The 19,248-nt window shown below is 41.3% G+C and overlaps 1 protein-coding gene across 1 annotated transcript in view; it reads right to left on the bottom strand.

Annotated features, from left to right (window-relative positions):
• LOC137431615 (uncharacterized) overlaps positions 1–19,248 on the bottom strand; it is a 60,923-nt gene that overhangs the window by 12,655 nt on the left and 29,020 nt on the right. Inside the window, exons 3-7 of the mRNA XM_078782062.1 lie at positions 16,047–16,208; positions 13,692–13,849; positions 5,099–5,172; positions 4,433–4,489; positions 3,283–3,421 (exon numbers count right to left, since the gene is read on the bottom strand). Of these exons, the coding sequence (XP_078638188.1) occupies positions 3,283–3,421; positions 4,433–4,489; positions 5,099–5,172; positions 13,692–13,849; positions 16,047–16,208 (590 nt within the window). The remainder of the gene's footprint in view (positions 1–3,282; positions 3,422–4,432; positions 4,490–5,098; positions 5,173–13,691; positions 13,850–16,046; positions 16,209–19,248) is intronic.

Genomic DNA, 19,248 nt, shown 5'->3' with positions numbered 1-19,248 from the left:
TCGAGCTTGTTTTATGCTCAAAAATAGTCCGTAGTGAACACACAGTCGGGATAAAGGATTAGCCTTTAAACCCCGACTTAAATCGTCCTTATGAAGGTGGAAAAACATCTGTACAAATGAACAAACACACACTGTGTTTTATATGGTAGATATACAGTGCCCCTCCATAAGTATTGCAACAGTGAAGTCAAATTTGTTATTATTGCTATATACTCAAGAAATTTGGATTTGAGATCAAAAGATGAATACGAGGCAAAAGTACCGGTACTGAAGGTCATCTTTTATTTCTTGGTATTTATATGTTTATATGTTTTACAATTGTAGAACAACAGCACTTTTTATGTTCAGTCCCCCAATTTGGAACAATCAGTCCCCCAATAAGCATAAATATTGGAACAAATGACAGACAGGGGATTCTAATTGATCAGGCATTTCTTGTTGCATTGATTGTTCAAACATATAAAAGAGCTGTAAATGTCTCGTCTTGGTTTTAGCCTTCGCTTTTGCCTTGGGAGTCTGCCTTTGGAGTCAGTAGGCATAAACCAACATGAAGACCAGATAACAGTCTATGAAAGAAAAGCAAGCAATTTGGAAGCTCAAAGAACAGAATAATTCAATTAGAACCATAGCACAACAACTGGGCATGGCATACACAACAATTTGGAAAATCTTGACGAAGAAAGAAACCACGAGTGTACTTAGCAATGCACAACAGCTAAGTCGGCCAAGGATAACAACAACTGCAGTTAATGACACAAAAACAATCAGAGCTGTAAAGAAAAACCTGAAAACAACTGTCTGACATCACCAACAACATTCAGAGTACAGGGATGAAAGTATCACAATCTACTGGTCGCAGAAGACTTTGACAGCAGAATTACAAAGGGTACACCGCAATATGCAAACCTCTCATCAGCACCAAATATAGAAAGGCCTGATTATAATTTGCCGAGAAGTATACAGGTGAGCCGATGTATTTCTGGAAAAAAGTTTTATGGAGAGATGAGGCCACGACAAACTTTTACCAAAGGGATGGAAAAGCAAAAGTGTGTATAAAGGAAGGAACTGCATATGATCCAAAGCATACACCCTCATCGGTCAAGCATGGTGGAGGTAGTGTCAAGGCTACCTCTATAACTGGCTCACTCGTCATTATTGATGATGTAACTAATGATGGCAGCAACAGAATGAATTTGGAAGTGTACAGAAACATTTTGTCTGCCTATGTACAAGAAAATGCCTCCAAACTCATTGCACGATGCTTCACCATATAGCGAGACGATGACCCAAGATCACATTGCCAACACAACCAAGGAGTTCAGCATTGGGAAAAAATTGGAAGGTTTAAGACAGGCCAAGTCAATCTCCTGATTTAAATCCAATGAAGCATTTATTACACTTGATGAAGAGGAGACTAAAGTCAGAAATCCCCAAAACAAACAACAACTGAAAAATGCTGCAGTAAATTCTTGGCAAAGCATCTCAGAAGGAGGATACCAAGAGTTTGGTGATGTCAATGAGTCATATACTTGATACAGTCATTACATGCAAGGGATATTCAACCAAATATGAACTGCTAGCTGAATGCACCTGGCGTTGCCCGGGTACTTTTTGAATGAATTTACTACTATAATTCAGCTTTTACTCGTGACCGTAGAAGATTGACTACTATAATTCAGCTCAGGTTTTAATTGCGAAATGGGCCCAGTCTGGCCGAGGCGGACTCGACCGGCCTCGCCACCTAGCCTATAACCTTCCTGGGGCCCGTCCCGACATTTTTTGTTTCAGAGGTTTCCTCCTATCTTTCACCGTTCATGAGATAAGCGTGTGCAGACAAACAAACAAAAACTACTGCTGAACTTTAATTTACTTTTAAGTTAATCTGCTCCAATACTTGCACTTATCTAAAATGGGGTGGGGAGGGGCTGAACATAAAAAGTGCTATTGTTCTACAATGGTAAAAACATATAAACAGAAACACCAAGAAATAAAAGCTGACTTCCTGTACTCTTGCCTTGTATTCATCTTTTGATCTAAAATCCAAATTTCTTGAGTACATATAGCAATAATGACAAATTTGACTTCACTGGCCCAATACTAATGGAGGGCACTGTAAATAATTAGCAGAGTACACACCCTCGAGTGGGTGGAGTTTGCGTATTGCTTGCTGAAAAATGTATACAGTAGTCTGAATATGAAATATCACACAATGCAGTTCCTCGTGGGACCTTTAATGAAAAGGAGCCAATTCTAATTTGGCTCATACTTGCGTAATAGGAGTTTCCTGTCCTATCTATCATTGGTCTTTGGTCTTGTAGTTACTGGACAGAGATGGGACTGGTGTACTACAATGGAGAAATAACCCAAATAATTACAACTACTAGCAAGTTGCTCGTGCCCACTCGGGATTCTAAACGGGGTAGAGATGGAGGAGGAAAAAATGTAAATGGCGTTTTCTGTCATCAAGCTGGCAAGCTGGGAGCAACAATTCACATCTATTGTATTTCCACATCTGATGCAATTCAAATGCTCTAATGGTAGCGAGGTGCTCCATTTGAATCTTTGTTCGATTATATATATATTTAATATATATATATATATAATTTTTTTTTTTTGATGCCGCGGTCTGTAATAAAAAAATTGTATTAGTGTCAAAGCCAGTGTCCAATTGCAAATTAATAGTAGGATGAGAAATCAGAAAAAATCCCCAAAAAAGTTTTAAATGATTTTTGAAAAATATTTCACAGAAAACTTAAGAAGGGATTCCTTGGGTATACCCTGAAATCTAAGTGTCGATCGACCCAATGGTCTTGGAGTATTTACTGGGCATACAAACATACATAGACACCGCTCTGTATTATATATTAGATGGTTGAAACATTGATCATGACAAAAAGGCATTTGTGAAATGCATTTTAAGTAATGGTCTACCATCTATGGAGACACTGTCCAGCAACATTTGAAATTAATGTCTCCAATTATGGAAATTACTAGTGGGATCAAATATAATGTACAGATCCTAGTAATGTATCCAATAGTCTGTGTCCACTATTAAAAATCTGTCTACATTTTTATGCCTCCACCCATGAAGTCGCCAGAAGCATTTTTATTATTAAAGTTCATCTCAATATAATCCTTAATTAAATTGAGAGTATCTCCTAAATCTCTCAAAATAATTTCATGTATAACTGCATAGATGTATTTCTCAACGCCAGTTTCATAATTCCATTCCTCAATGTTTTCCATGTAACGTAAGGTATAGGATTTGTCTCCAGTCTATACCTTGTAAAACTTGACGTAGCCTCCACGCCCTGAGGGTCACCACAAGGCTAAGAGCATCCCATGCACTCTCTGGACCGTTGGCTACCGTACTGGCCACCATTGGAGCAAACGCCAGCACAATGACCGCACCATCAAATACCTGACCAGACCAGACAGCTGTTTATTTTCACACAATTCACAAAGTACCACTATGACACAAACCTCTGCTCAACAACTCACCGCATCTATGCAATCACCACATGCATATACATCACAGTACCGTCCAGCGGTGGAGTGCCAAATTTAGAGGTACTGGAGCCTTGCATAAATGTGTTGGCTGTGACGTCATCACCAGATCTCATCTATAATAATAGGTTAGTGTCATAATAAAAGTTTTAATATGACACTAACCTATGAGGCCCCAAAATGAGTGCTAAATGAAATACGCACATTTTGCCAAAACCTGTATTGTTATAGTATCGCTCCCTAGATAAAGTGTCCAACGTATCAACATATCCAAGGTTTGATCCCTATTATTTGGCCATGAAGCACACAAATCACAATAACTCAATCAATCGTGAACGTGGGTGTTTATTATTATTTATTTTTAAACTGTTATGCGGCTGAGCTCCACCCCCGACGGATTGACGTGCCGGAGCATCGCTCCGGTGCGCTCTGGCTGGACTACACCCCTGGTGCCGACTGATATGGAACTGAGCTTCCATATTGAAGAAATTCAACAATTACGTCACAAAGCAACAGTACTATCAAGCAGGACTGCATGAGGAGCCAACGAGCCATAGTTTTAACTATAATAGATAGTTTTGAATTAGCCAAAGTGGATGAAGCTGGGTTGGCCTGTTATTGTTGTCATCTGAACCCCTGGGTCATGATGTTGGGAACCAAAGGTTTAATCCCATGCACGATGTATATTTGTCCATTGTTTACTAATCTACTTGGAATTCAGATGAAGCACAATGATGCTATTAATGTCTTTGTACTGTATGAGATTTAGGTACAAGCCTCATTACAGGCCTTAAATCTTCTTCTTCTTCTTTAACGGCCACAACTATTCACATTATTGCCACACAGTTTGACTGATTATATTATTCCTACTGGCACATTCTCCATTATTTTTGTCACTTTCGCAGGTGAGATACAACAGCCTTACCTCCAACTTGTTCTCGATGTACTCGGCCACTCCAATGACCACCATCCTGCACACGCTCTGCGCAAACATCACGCCACATGCACTACTGTTACAGCATCAGTGTAGAGCTGCAACGATGATGTAGATACAAAATCACAAAGTATAATGAAGTAGTTGTTCTGTTCCATTTATAATTCTGCCCATGTGTCATTGACCCGAGCTTTCTGGACATGAGAGGCCCAATGCAGACCAATCATTAGCCTGAAAAGTATAATCATCATCACTGATGAATAGCAACAAAAATGAAATGGTAGACCGAAACACCTACTCATTGGCATGGTAACAAGCAATTGGACATTTAGTCACCATGGTGATAAAGGAACAGTGATAACATAATAAAATGTAATGTATTCTCATATTTATATAGTGGTAAGATCAGATCGGATTCTTCCAATGCAAGATATATACATTGCACATAAAATGGAAAATGTGATGTTACCAATTGTGGGTGAGAAACATAATGAGGTCTTTAAGATTCATGATGTTTCTTAGAGGTATTTTGCATGTTTGGTTACTGTGCGGTGCTACATTACAGTGTTAAACTACGCGGTATGCAATACAGTATTGCCACAAACAACTGCATGGCATATACCACATTGTGGTGATAGTATGGTAAGATATAGTTACCTCAACAAAAAACAATGTGAGGATGAGGAAGCTGAGCCAGTGCATGGTATTCGCTGCTGCCTTGGCATTGTGCACTGGAGGGATAGATTTAAACACTTCACCATACCAAAACTCCCATGAACTTGACTCATACCAAGATTTAATCATGCTTAAAATATCTCATACAAGATATTGAATTTCTCTAAAAAGAAATATCATCACAATATCTTATAAGAATCTCATCAAATCTCCTGAGAAATCATGCCATTCCTGTAAGGGTCAGACTTTGAAAAAATATACAAATTGAAATTTGGAATTAACCCTTGGCAATCTTGAAGACGATTCATTTACTTATCATCATCAGATGCAACCTGTTTTGGAGGAACTAAAGTACCTCGCTCACGCCACAAGGCAATCTGATTCTGAGTGTGACCCCTCTGCTGGGTTCAGAGCCAGGAGCAGAGTTGAATATCGTATCTACTTCCTCATGGGCTGCAGACACGATTATGGAGGTGTTTGTACACATTACACTTCATTTGATATGTCCAGAGAATACACTGTTACCAATATACGCTGCCATGTATCCATTATGTGTCTTCCATATTCTCGGTACAACGGGGAGCTGGGAGCATGATGACACTAGAGTGCAGTCGATGGAGTGCCATCGCAAATCTCAATGCTTGCCACCTAAAGCAAAGTTGAAAGATGGCAAAAGGTTTCAAAAATGACCCAATATCAAGTTTTTAAGTTAAAAAAATTTCCCCATTTTGACCCGAAGACTCTACTTACTTCCTGGGGCATGAAGCGGGTGTCAAATCCAAAACATTATTACATATTTCATGTGCCCCCAATGTTGATTGCATATACAAGGTTTCATAAAAAGATGTTTAAAAATGTGCCCACAATTGCATTTCTATATTTTTGACCCCTCCCGAGGAGGCGGGGCCAAAATGATACTACTCTTGCACCTTTGTGCGATGTGATGATCACAACTACCAAGGTTGGTAATTTTCTGCACAACCATATAGGAGATAGCGTGACGGACGGACAGACGGAGCCGATTACAATATCTCCTCATTTCTTTCAAAGAGCGTGGGGATAATAAGACAGGGACACATTATGTCTATTTAAATCACACTCTTTGCTAGTATTGAGGATGAGATGTGAAAGTGTTCTGCAGGAAAAGTTTGTTAGCCTGGTTGAAGGTGGGGTTTCCTTTCAAATGGTGGGACTTGACAGAAAAGCAGTGCCATAAGCTGTTTTGGAAATTGAACGCTTTGTGGGGCAAACAAGGTAACTCCAAGCTATCTTTTTGAAGGTCTACACTGTTCTCTGCCACAAAGTTCTGTTCACTGTGAATGAGAGCGCCAACAACTGGCCTTGCACTCTCGAGTTAATCTTCTCTGTTCAATCCTGCTTTTCTTCCTACTCATTCACAATTAACGACCAATTTGGGTCACCTGATCAAGATCAGATTATTTAGACATCAGTAAAGCACCAAGAAGATCGTTATGAGCTAAGATTAAATGATAAATAAGGCAAGCTGTAGAACATTTGAGCATATGAGCATATGAGCTCATAACAATATGTGCACAGCGAAAAACATATCCCTCCAAACCCATTGAGCACAGCGAAAAAGATGGAAACACACCACCAGCAGGGTAGAGGAACACTTGGAGGAAGAATAGGTGAAGAGGGGTAACACCCATCTGAGCCCAGAACAATAGCACTTCTTATGTTCAGTCTCCCCATTTTAGGTAAGCATAAGTATATTGCAACAGATTAACTTAAACTTAAATTAAAGTAGTATAATATATAGTACAAGTGAGGTCACCCGTGGGAATCCCACGGGCATGGACGTGTGTGACATTTGGATATCTTGATTTAGATGCTGCACATTACATTTTACAAAATGGTTACTGGCAATTCATCAGATCCAGAAATGGTGTAATGACCACAATTTATTTATTTCACATAATATGTGACCACTCACTCCTCTCCACCTGACACTCTCCTCTCTCCACCCTCACGCATCTCCAATCCCACTCCTCCTCATGCTCCCCTCCAATACCTCCTCACACTCCTCTCCAATACTTCCTCACACTCTTCTCCAAACCCTCACACTCCTCTCCAATCACTCCTCACTCTCCTCTCCAATCGCTCCTCACTCTCCTCTCCAATCGCTCCTCACTCTCCAACTCCTTGCTTCTCACTCTCCAACCCCTCGCTCCTCGCTCTCCAACCCCTCGCTCCTCGCTCTCCAACCCCTCGCTCCTCGCTCTCCAACCCCACGCTCCTCGCTCTCCAACCCCTCACTCCTCGCTCTCCAACTCCTCGCTCTCCAACCCCTTGCTCCTCGCTCTCCAAACCATAGCTCCTTGCTCTCCAACCCCTCGCTCCTCGCTATCCAACCCCTCGCTCCTCGCTCTCAATCCCCTCGCTCCTCGCTCTCCAACCCCTCGCTCCTCGCTCTCCAACCCCACGCTCCTCGCTCTCCAACCCCTCGCTCCTCGCTCTCCAACCCCACGCTCCTCGCTCTCCAACCCCTCGCTCCTCGCTCTCCAACTCCTCGCTCTCCAAACCATAGCTCCTCGCTCTCCAACCCCTAGCTCCTCGCTCTCCAACCCCTAGCTCCTCGCTATCCAACCCCTCGCTCCTCGCTCTCAATCCCCTCACTCCTCACTCTCCAACCCCTCGCTCCTCACTCTCCAACTCCTCGCTCCTCACTCTCCAACCCCTCGCTCCTCGCTCTCCAACCCCTCGCTCCTCGCTCTCCAACCCCTCGCTCCTTGCCCTCCAACCCCTCGCTCCTCGCTCTCCAACCCCTCGCTCTCCAACCCCATGCTCCTCCCTCTCCAACCCCTCGCTCTCCAACCCCTCACTCCTCACTCTCCAACTCCTCGCTCCTCACTCTCCAACCCCTCGCTCCTCGCTCTCCAACCCCTCGCTCCTCGCTCTCCAACTCCTCGCTCTCCAACCCCACGCTCCTCCCTCTCCAATCCCTCGCTCCTCACTCTCCAACCCCTCGCCCCTCACTCTCCAACTCCTCGCTCCTCACTCTCCAACCCCTCGCTCCTCACTCTCCAACCCCTCGCCCCTCACTCTCCAACTCCTCGCTCCTCACTCTCCAACCCCTCGCTCCTCGCTCTCCAACCCCTCGCTCCGCGCTCTCCAACCCCTTGCTCCTCGCTCTCCAACCCCTCGCTCCCCGCTCTCCAACTCCTCGCTCCCCGCTCTCCAACCCCTTGCTCCTCGCTCTCCAACCCCTCGCTCCTCACTCTCCAACCCCACGCTCCTCACTCTCCAACCCCTCGCTCCTCACTCTCCAACCCCTCGCCCCTCGCTCTCCAACCCCTCGCTCCTTGCTCTCCAACCCCTCGCTCTTCACTCTCCAACTCCTCGCTCCTCGCTCCTCTCCCATCTCATTCATTTTGGAAATGGAAGTTTCCACGCAACGCATGAATTGTCACGATCCTCAAGAGGAAGTGTCTCGTAATCATCAAATGACAAATAGCAAGTAAATTACATTGTGAAAATTAAAGATTTCAAATAAACCTATTTAAAGTGTATGCGCACATAACTAATAAAAAAAAACGAAGAAATATCTCTCGGGAATTTCCTGAAACATATTTTACTTCTGGATAATAATGTTGAATGAAATAAGAACGAAGAAATATATGTCGTTTTTGTGATGACTGTCATCAAAAGTAAAAGTAATATATCTTTACGGAAAATAAAAAGCGAATTTTTAATATATGTCGACATTTTCCCCAACTGTTATTTTAGGCGGTGTATTTTCGTGTGTCATCGTGGCGCGATTTAAAAAAAAAAAATCTCTGCATTTTCCCGTGTGTGCGTGGATGTTCTCAATTATTTCTGACACAGAGTCTAAAACCATCGATAAAAATTAAATCAGAAGGTGAATTAAACCCTGACACCCTAAACAACTTCAGACCCATCTCAACCTACCCTTTCTGTCAAAAGTTTTGGAACGCGCTGTAGCCACTCAACTCAAACATCACCTCTCTGCCAATAACCTGTATGAAACATTCCAATCCGGAATCCGCTCCAAACACAGTACTGAAACTGCTCTCCTCAAAATCACCAATGACCTTCTCCTCTCCTCTGGCGCTGGCAACCTCGGCATTCTCGTCCTCGACCTCAGCGCTGCCTTTGACGCCATCGATCGCACCATCCTCCTCACCTTTCTTGAATCCACCTTTGACGTTGCCGGCGCTGCCCTCTCTTGGATTAAATCATACCTCTCTGACAGACGCCAGTTCATCTCCATCAATAACTGTGGGTCCCCCACTGCTCCCCTCCCCCAGGGTTCAGTTCTTGGCCTCCTCCTCTTCATCCTTTGCCTGTCCCCCCTCGGTCACTTAATCCACCGTCATGCTCTCCAATTCCACTGCTTCGCCGATGACATCCAGCTTTTCATCTCCACCAACACCCACTCTATCCTGACAAACTGCATCACTGAAATAAAATCCTGGCTTCAAATCGGCTTCCTCGAGCTTAACTGTGATAAATCTGAAATAATCATCATTGGCCCAAAAACGCTCACAAAATCCACCCGTAACTTTGCCCTCAACATCGACGGTATCCCAGTATCCACCTCCCCTCACATCCGGAGTCTTGGCGTCATCTTTGACCAAACCATCTCCTTCGACAAATACACTAAACAGATCACAAAGTCAGCCTTCTTTCACCTGAAAAACATTGCCCGTCTCCGTCCATCCCTCTCCTCCACGGCTGCAGAAACCCTCATCCACGCCTTCATCACCTCCCGTCTGGACTACTGCAATAGCCTCCTCTATGGTTCACCGACAAAAATCACCAATAAACTCCAATACATTCAGAACTCCGCTGCCCGTCTACTCACCCATTCCCGGACCCGTGACCACATCACCCCCGTCCTTTACAAGCTTCACTGGCTCGCCATCCCCCAGAGAATCCAGTACAAAATCCTCTTGACATACAAAGCCCTCCATAACCTGGCCCCATCCTACCTGACTGACCTCCTCTCCAGACACACTCCCATTCGCAACCTCCGCTCTGCTGGTACCAACCTCCTGACCCCCCCCCCCCCCAATCCGGACCAAATTCAGATCCTGGGGGGACAGGGCCTTCTCCATCGCTGCTTCCACCCTCTGGAACTCACTACCTCACACCATCAGAGACTCCTCCTCACTCACCACATTCAAAACATCACTAAAGACCCACCTGTTCAACACTGCATTCAACATTCAACCCACAGCATTTAACCCCTGACTATCTCTTCTCCTTCTCCCTCCTTTTGCTTTAAATATTTCCCTATTGATTCTTGTCTTTTTGCAATTGTTGTTTTCATGTATTGTTATGCATTATGTTTTGCACTCTGTCAAAGTGCCTTTGGGCTTCTTGAAAAGCGCTATACAAAATAAATGAATTATTATTATTATTATTATGGTCAGTCATACACCGCCCGAAATAACAGACGGGAAAATGCCGAGATATATTAAAAATTCGTCCATTTGATGACAATCGTCACGATGAAATATTTAATTTATACGTCGTCACAATAATGTGGAGAGAGGAGCATAGCTTCGTTCACGTGTCGCCACATACGGGAAATTGTTGAGATTTTTTTTTTTTAAATCGCGGCATGGTCAGTCATACACCGCCTGAAATAACAGACGGGAAAATGCCGAGATATATTAAAGATTCGTCCATTTGATGACAATCGTCACGATGAAATATTTAATTTATATGTCGTCACAATAATGTGGAGAGAGGAGCATAGCTTCATTCACGTGTCGCCACACACGGGAAATTGCCGAGATATCTTTTTTTTAAATCGCAGCATGGTCAGTCATACACCGCCTGAAATAACAGACAGGAAAATGCCGAGATATATTAAAAATTCGTCGCCACACACGGGAAATTGCCGAGATATATTTTCACTTTGCACAAAAATAACATCAAGTAATCGAATCAATAGGAATGTCCTGTGCCTATAACATCGACGTTATAGGCACAGCTGCATCTAGGCATTGTGTAACATCGACGCGGCTTTTGTTTTAATTAAAACTTTTTGTACTTGTTATAAATATATCTCTTCATTTTCCCGTGTATGCGTGAATGTTCTCAATTATTTCTGACACCGAGCCTAAAACAATCAATAAAAATTAAATCAGATGGTGAATTCGAGATAAAATCGTGAGGGTGACTCAATGAGTGGGCTTTATTTTACAGGCCTTTGAGAAATCATTTCGTTCTATAAACGGAAACTTTAATGGGATTCTCTTCCCGTTTTTTTTCAACCGAGTCTAAAACGATGTTAGCGACTGTTAAAAATGAAATGATATATCGAATTCGAGTTGAAATAAACCTGTGTGAGAGAGAAAGACAGCACGGGCCTAACTAAACAGGCCTCAAAGCTATTCGAGTTAATAAAATGGTGGATATTTGTTTACATGAAGCCTCTCCAAGAATGGGTGGAGCTACTCTGTAAACGGAGTAAGCCACACCCCCAGACAGACAGACAGACAGAATCACCTTCGCCTATTATAATATAGATTTCATTACATATTCCTTGCATGCAATAATTACATCGAGCCTGTGATCCAATGGCATCACCAAACTTCTGGTATTTTCCTTGGAGATGCTTTGCCAAAGTCTTTACTGCAGCCATTTTCAGTTGTTGTTTGTTTTGGGGGGTTTCCGACTTTTGTCTCACCAGGTAAAATTCATACCCCATTAGATTTAAATCAGGAGATTGACTTGGCCTGTCTAAAACCTTCCACTTTTTTCCCCTGATGAACTCCTTGGTTGTGTTGGCAGTGTATTTTGGGTCATTGTCTTGCTGTATGGTGAAGCGCCACCCAATGGGTTTGGAGGCATTTTCTTGTACATGGGCCGACAAAATGCTTCTGTATACTTCCAAATTCATTCTGCTGCTGCCATCATTAGTTACATCATCAATAAAAATGTGTGAGGCAGTTTTAGAGGCAGCCATGCAAGCCCAACACATGACACTCCTTCCACCATGCTTCACAGATGAGAATGTATTGCTTTGGATCATGTAGTTCCTTCCTTTCTCCACACTCCACATGGGCCGACAAAATGCTTCTGTATACTTCCAAATTCATTCTACTGCTGCCATCATTAGTTACATCATCAATAAAAATGTGAGGCAGTTTTAGAGGCAGCCATGCAAGCCCAACACATGACACTCCTTCCACCATGCTTCACAGATGAGAATGTATTGCTTTGGATCATGTAGTTCCTTCCTTTCTCCACATCTTCGCCTTCCCATCAATTTGGTAAAGGTTTGTCTTGGTCTCATCTGTCAATAAAACTTTATTCCAGAACTTTACTGGCTCACCTCTGTACATCTTGGTGAATTCTAATCTGGCCTTTCTATATTTGGTGCTGATGAGATGTTTGCATCTTGCGGTGTAGCCTTTGTAATTCTGCTGTCAAAATCTTCTGCGAATGGTAGATGGTGATACTTTCACCCCTGCACTTTGGAGATTGTTGGTGATGTCACTGACAATTAGTTGTTTTATGGTTTTTCTTCACAGCTCTGATTATTTTTGACCTGGCCGTTGTCTATTACAAAGTACACTAATGGTTTCTTTCTTCATCATGATATTCCAAATTGTTGTATTTGCTATGCCCAGTTGTTGTGCTATGGTTCTAATTGAATTATTCTGTTCTTTCAGCTTCCAAATTGCTTGCTTTTCTTTCATACACTTAGACACCTTAAGCGTGCACACCAACTACTGAGAATTCCATGTGAACAGTACAATGACACCTTAAGTGTGCACACCAACTGCTGAGAATTCCACGTGAACAGTACAATGACACCTTAAGCATGCACACCAACTACTGAGAATTCCATGTGAACAGTACAAATACAAATACAAATTAAATACAGCAATGATGTGGATGTGAATTAAGAGATGACAAGTTCATCATGTGAAAGGCATGGCATGATGAAACCTGTGCTTATATCAAGAGGCGAATGGTTCTAGGTGGCTGGAATCCAAAAAGCAGCTTGGAATATTTACAAACTATTAATTTTGCTTTTGCATCATTTCACATTCAGATTTTTGAGGACAATTTTGTCTTAGCACAGCCATCATCATAATGTGAGTTTTCACCCTCTCTCTTCTATCTCCGACTACCACTTTACCCACCATGTAATCTTTTCTGGCTTTTACCTTTGAATGACTTAATCAGTCTTCATGAAATTGCCAGGGATGATGGAGAATCTTGACAAATCTGCATTTTATCAGACTTTTTTTTTGTCAAGGCAAGTTTCTATTTTAAGATAGATGTTAATGTAACTACTCATTTTTAATGGTGAGGCTGATTCAACCAGCACTGTTATACAGACAGCATCAACTTGTATTGATGACAATATAATTTCAGCTGAACATCAAGAACGCCTGTGTATTCTTGATGTTCAGCTGAAAATATGATGTCATACTATATAAGTTTGTAAAAAAATAAATAAATAAAAAGTAAGGATTTGAGAGCGAGTTTTAGAATTAATTTTGTATTTTAAGCTCGGAACGCCGCACGTTATATTTGAATCATCAACCCTTTGTCCCTTTCATCCCACCCCGCACAAGCTGTGTATCAAGCAGTAGTTCGGCTGTGAGGAGAAGGGAAACTGCAGCGACAGAGGCCAGAAGCACCACGTTGAGGCGGAATCCTGTCAAGAGCAGTAACCAGAGCTGGGAGCCACGTTGCCCACAGCAAGGGCGGTTCCACGTGGTACTGTGGATAAGTGTAAGACAAAAATATCATTAAATGAGATGTAGCAATGAATATTACCTTAATTATATGTCAAACATTTTCACAAGGTTACTTGCCAAAATGACCCATATGATGCATTAATTGGTTCCCCGGACTACCAACAATTGTTACCTATGATTAAAGGTCACATTTTATTGAACTCTGAGATGTTCAAAAAGCATATGAATCACTATTAAATGAATAAAACAAAATAACAATTGAAATGACTGTCCATTTTTTAACCATTTTACATTACCATTTTATAACAGAAAAAAAAAATCAATTTTTACCTCCGCCACCGAAGGTGGATGGAGATTATGTTTTTACCCCTGTCTATCTGTTTGTTTGTTTATCTGTCTATCTGTATGTGAACAAGATATCTCAAAAAGTTGTGGACGGAGTTGGACGAAATTTGGCAGAGAGGTAGTGTATCTGACACGGATGAAATGATTAGATTTTGGTGAAGATCCGGATTCGGCTAGTAAAATTTTTGAAGTGATTCTTCACCATTGGGAGATAGGGCCAAAAACGACATAGAGAAGGATATCTCAATATGTTGTGAACGGATTTGGACGAAACCTGGTGGAGAGGTTGTGTGTGTGACAAGGACAAATCAATTCGATTTTGGTGAAGATGTGAATATGGATTCGGATACGAGAATTATTTAATTTTTAAGTGATTCTTCACCATTGAGAGATCATGATATTAAAAAAAGTTACGGACAAGTTATGACTAAACTTGGTGAACGAGTTGGTAAGGTGACAAGAACAAGCCGATTAGATTTTGGTGCATGTCCGAATCCAGATCTGGCCCATCAGTCGGATACGCATCATAAACTATTCGGCCCGGCAGAGGTATGCACTCTACCGAGTGCCGTTCTAGTTTATACTATTACACCCTTTCCCTACAGGGGCGGCAGGAAGGCGCCATTCCTCTCTGGCGTATATAGATTACAGTAGATATAGGGTTGGGCCACAAGAACATCGGGGGTGTGTTCATTTTCCAAGTTTCTTATAGCGCACTCACCAAATGGTTTAAACATTTGAGCAAGCACTCCATTCAAAACCGTTGATAAGGAATGGCTGGCTTGGCAAGCTCTAACTAGCTGCTTAGTAACTGAATACACCCCCGGTTTAGTCCCTTTCAGTTTAGTGTTAAACAGCAGGAGCGACTGTTTCAAAAGTTGATCATGGCTTATAATATTTTTACTTCTGGTAGGGGCCGGTACTCCCACGAAATACCACCATAAGGTATTTATACATATTAACGCAGTGTTTGTTCAAGGAAAAAGCCCCTTTGGGAGGGGCATATTATTAGTATTAATATTGTCTTGTAATACCATTAATATTATGCTATTATATTTAGTGCTGTTGTTACTTTTGTTATTAGAAGCGGCTTTGTTAATAGAAACACACCTTGATAAAGCTATCTTAACACGGACATACACCTCAACATGCAACCCTCTTGGCGGAGAACCACCCCCCTCCCTTTGGATGGGGGATGGGAGGGGGGGAGTTAAATTGCTACAACCTCCATCTTGTGATGCTTAGTCCTCTTGTCGAGTTTGGTTGAGATTGGATAAGTAATGACCAAATGTATCGCAGTCAAAAATCGTCAGACAGACACCAAATTGCATGTTTTAGTATGATAGTACCTGGAATATCAATTAATGCACTCTAATACATTTCTTTAAAGCATAAATAATTCATAACGAAGACCAGCAAACCTTATAATCTTCCTTATTATTATTCACACAGAACCCTCTACATTGTGAGGATGAGGTAAAATGGTCAGTTTTAAGGTTGAGTTTTTGACATAAAACACAGAATGCATAGAATTCTTGCCACTTCATTCCTTTGCCAAAAGGTGGTTCCCCAGAGGGAATTAACGGTTTCATCATCATAAGTCACCTATGCGGCACAGGATTTGAGTACAAGGAATCATTAACAGATTTTCCGAGTGAAAGAAATTGTAGAACATTATTTACTGGGTTTTGTTTTATTGGAATAATCTCCTTGGAGTTAAGGATAACTATTTATAAAGTAAAGTAAACGCCTATCCTATTCTCAAAACCTTTTGACCGACCTCATATTTTAAAGTATAAAATAAATATCAAAACAAATATAATAATCTGCACCAGCTGAAACTTCAGCAAAAGTACCAACATAAGCCCACTGACCTATCCTCAGAATCTCTTCCACTCTCACCCTCCTCCTCTTCAGGGCTCGAAGGAGGAGGTTGCGAGGATGGCAGTGGAGGCGGTGCCGATGCAGGTGGGATGAGCAGGTTAGGAGGACAGTTTCCCACGGCCCCCCATTGTACAGGGGAGTCGAGGAGGTGACTGGATATACAATATAGAAGGTACGAGAGATGAAGGGAGGGAGGTAATATGATTAGTCGAATTCCCTTCCAAAGATTTCACACTCACACACTTAATTATCGACAATGCCATTGCAAGATCTTTCCTTCTTTGATAGATAGCTTCTTCAAATAAAATGCATAAATTATAATGAATTCAACTTGCACAAGATTTGGTGCATAAGAACCAGCGAGAAAGTTTAAAATTATGCTCGGCCAAAATAACCTTTTCCAAAATACAAACACAGACCAAAACGGCATACTCAAGGAAAATGAGATTCAGGAACAGCTAGTTTAACACGAGGGTGCTTACTTAAGCTGACTTTTTTAAAAATCGGATCAATAATTTGGTAAAAACACATATTCACCATGGTTTACTCTTATCCATATAATCAATAATTTGGGATTATAATAACTCAAAGGGATTTGCAGATAGTGCTGTAATATTAAAGGAGAAGTTTAATGTAACCTATTAGTTCTTAAGCATTTCATCTATCTCTTCCAATATAGAAATATTTATCTTGTTACATTCGAACAAAAAGGAAAAGTTTAAATATACAACTACGTTACAAAGGGAAAAGGAAGCTTATGTTAGAAATTTGCTTTGAATTTAAAAGCAAACTTCTGCATCAAATATGAGAATTTTACAAGTTTCCAAGCTGAAATGCAGTGTTTCACCCTGTCCTGATTTACAATAAAGATATCACCAAAGTCATGAGTGTAAAATGTGGTACACGTGTTATTTACATTTTTATTCAATAAAGTGATTTTAAAAAATCATTGCGGTATCAGGAAAGCACCTATGAGCTCAAAGTATTTTACTTTGCTATGCAATACATACATGGGACATTTTCAACAAGGGTATCCTAAAATTACATTGTGTTAAATTTTATAAATACAGATGCAGTAAAAAGTTCAATAATAACCAAATCCGTTAATTCTCAGTTATTTAAGTTTTGCGTCTAGTTTCCCCTATCAGTTCCTAAAACCCAAAAGTTGACACCAGAGTTCATGAAATATCAAGAACAATCTCGACCAAATGCTCCATTACTTGTGTAGATTAAAATAAATAAATAAATGTTCCAAATGTACATGAAATCAAATGACATTTTATTGAAATAAACTTATAAACAAATCAAAGTGTCATGTTAGCAAATGCATATTGGACTGGGACTCAATTATGAATTCAGCCGACTGGTTGCATCTTTACTGAGGAGCACCTATGCCTCTGATGCAATGCCCCCACACATTCGAACAAGAGTTTGTAATTTGTTCAGCGTGCCAGCGATAACTCACCTCCTCTTCGTGAAAGACATGGCGGGGTCGTTAATGTCCACAAAATAACGCTCGCAGCCGGGACACAGTTTCACGTCAACCCGAGAGACAGCTCACACATTGATGTACATTATTGCTTTGCATGCAGAAATCCAGGGTGAGAGTTTATAGCTGGGTCTGGATTCAAACACAGGCTAGACAGCTCAGAGGTTTTTTGCGCATACCTCGAGGCTATCCTGTCAGCCCACAGAGCAAATTTAGACACAGGTAATAGAGTACTATAACCTAAAACTTTCAGGTTTGTATGATGCCTTCAGGGTGTAATTATTGTTTTCATTTTTAGACGTGGGGTGAGAAATTGTACAAACAAATTAATGCGTAAGAACCATTCGAGAGTGAGTGAAAATGGTGAACTCAAAAATGAGCATTATTCTCACGCTGTGAATGCATCTTCATTAGCTAATTATCTGTTTTTCTTACCTGCTCTGGTGTGAATTATTTGTGAAAACCTATTCAGGATCAAAATAGCTACTCCAGACTATATGCAGGATGAAGAACAAGTCTTGCTCGTGAAGGCTAATGTCGATCTGCATCGCCAGACAGGTATAACAATGGATTAAATCAACAGGGCATTGATTCAGGTGTACTAATCGCCATGGGAAGAAAGGAGAAGCTGTTTTGGGTATTAACCCTTCGTTGGAGCAAAACTGAGAGATCTGACAGGGATGAAGGTTTACACAAGGTGTGTGTGAGTTAGAAGTGTGTGCGTCAGAGCAGGATCAGGGGTCAAGGAGCAAGAGCAGGATCAGGGGTCAGGGGCTAAGAATGACTTATTTTGACACAGAGGGCCTGGCTTCAGCAAGACTGGGACTGGGAAAAAAGTGAAAAATGAAAGGGACAAAAGAGGTGACAAAGGAAGAACATTACATAATTAAACTAAAACAACTTTAAAAAGTGATAGGAATTCAGATAATAATAAAATGAAAATAAATTAATCTTAATATAATAATGTAATAATATAATAATATAGTAAATAGGAATGAAATAAGCAATAATTAGAATAAAAAGACTAACACATAAGGAGAGAGAAAAGGTGAAAATAGTTACAGGAGGACAGGAGCAAGGAGAGGAAACATTAAGGAGAGTGAGAAGAGAAAAAGGAGAGATAGGACAGATAAAACAACATAATGTTAAATAAATGAGAAAAAAAAAACTGAGAAAGGGAAAGGATTGAAAGGTTGCAGGAGACCTCATCAGGATGAACTAAATGAAAGGAGTGAAGACTAAATGAAACTAAACTCAGACTAAATGAAAGAAAAGCACAAACATATGGAGAGCAAACGTGCTGATCCTGTACATAAGGCATTGATTTTTGTGTGATTGACTGTCTGTGTTGCTGAAATAGACAAAAATACCAGAGACTGCCATGTGATTGAATGAATATCCTGGAAGAATGAAGTGTTGAGCATCCGGATTGGAAAGGTTTATATTCTGTTGATTTGCACAAACAGCAAGTGTTCAGGAACGATTGCCCAGTCTTCACCTGCTTTCAACAATGTTTTTGTTGTTGTTTTTGTTGTTGTTGCAGGTCTCTCAAACAAGCATGCAGCATGAAGACAGCTAATCAATTTTGCAGGAGCGACCCAGAGATCCCCCACTTCCAGGATGGTGTACCCCTGGCTTCAGGAAGTCAGGGCCACGACAGAGTTAGAGAGAGAGCGAGAGAGCGAGAGAGAAGGAGGGAGAGC

The sequence above is a fragment of the Myxine glutinosa genome, chromosome 7 (assembly GCF_964187855.1).
Source record: "Myxine glutinosa chromosome 7, kmMyxGlut1.1, whole genome shotgun sequence".
Lineage (NCBI taxonomy): Eukaryota > Metazoa > Chordata > Myxini > Myxiniformes > Myxinidae > Myxine > Myxine glutinosa.
This window is presented reverse-complemented; position numbering and strand designations above follow the sequence as displayed.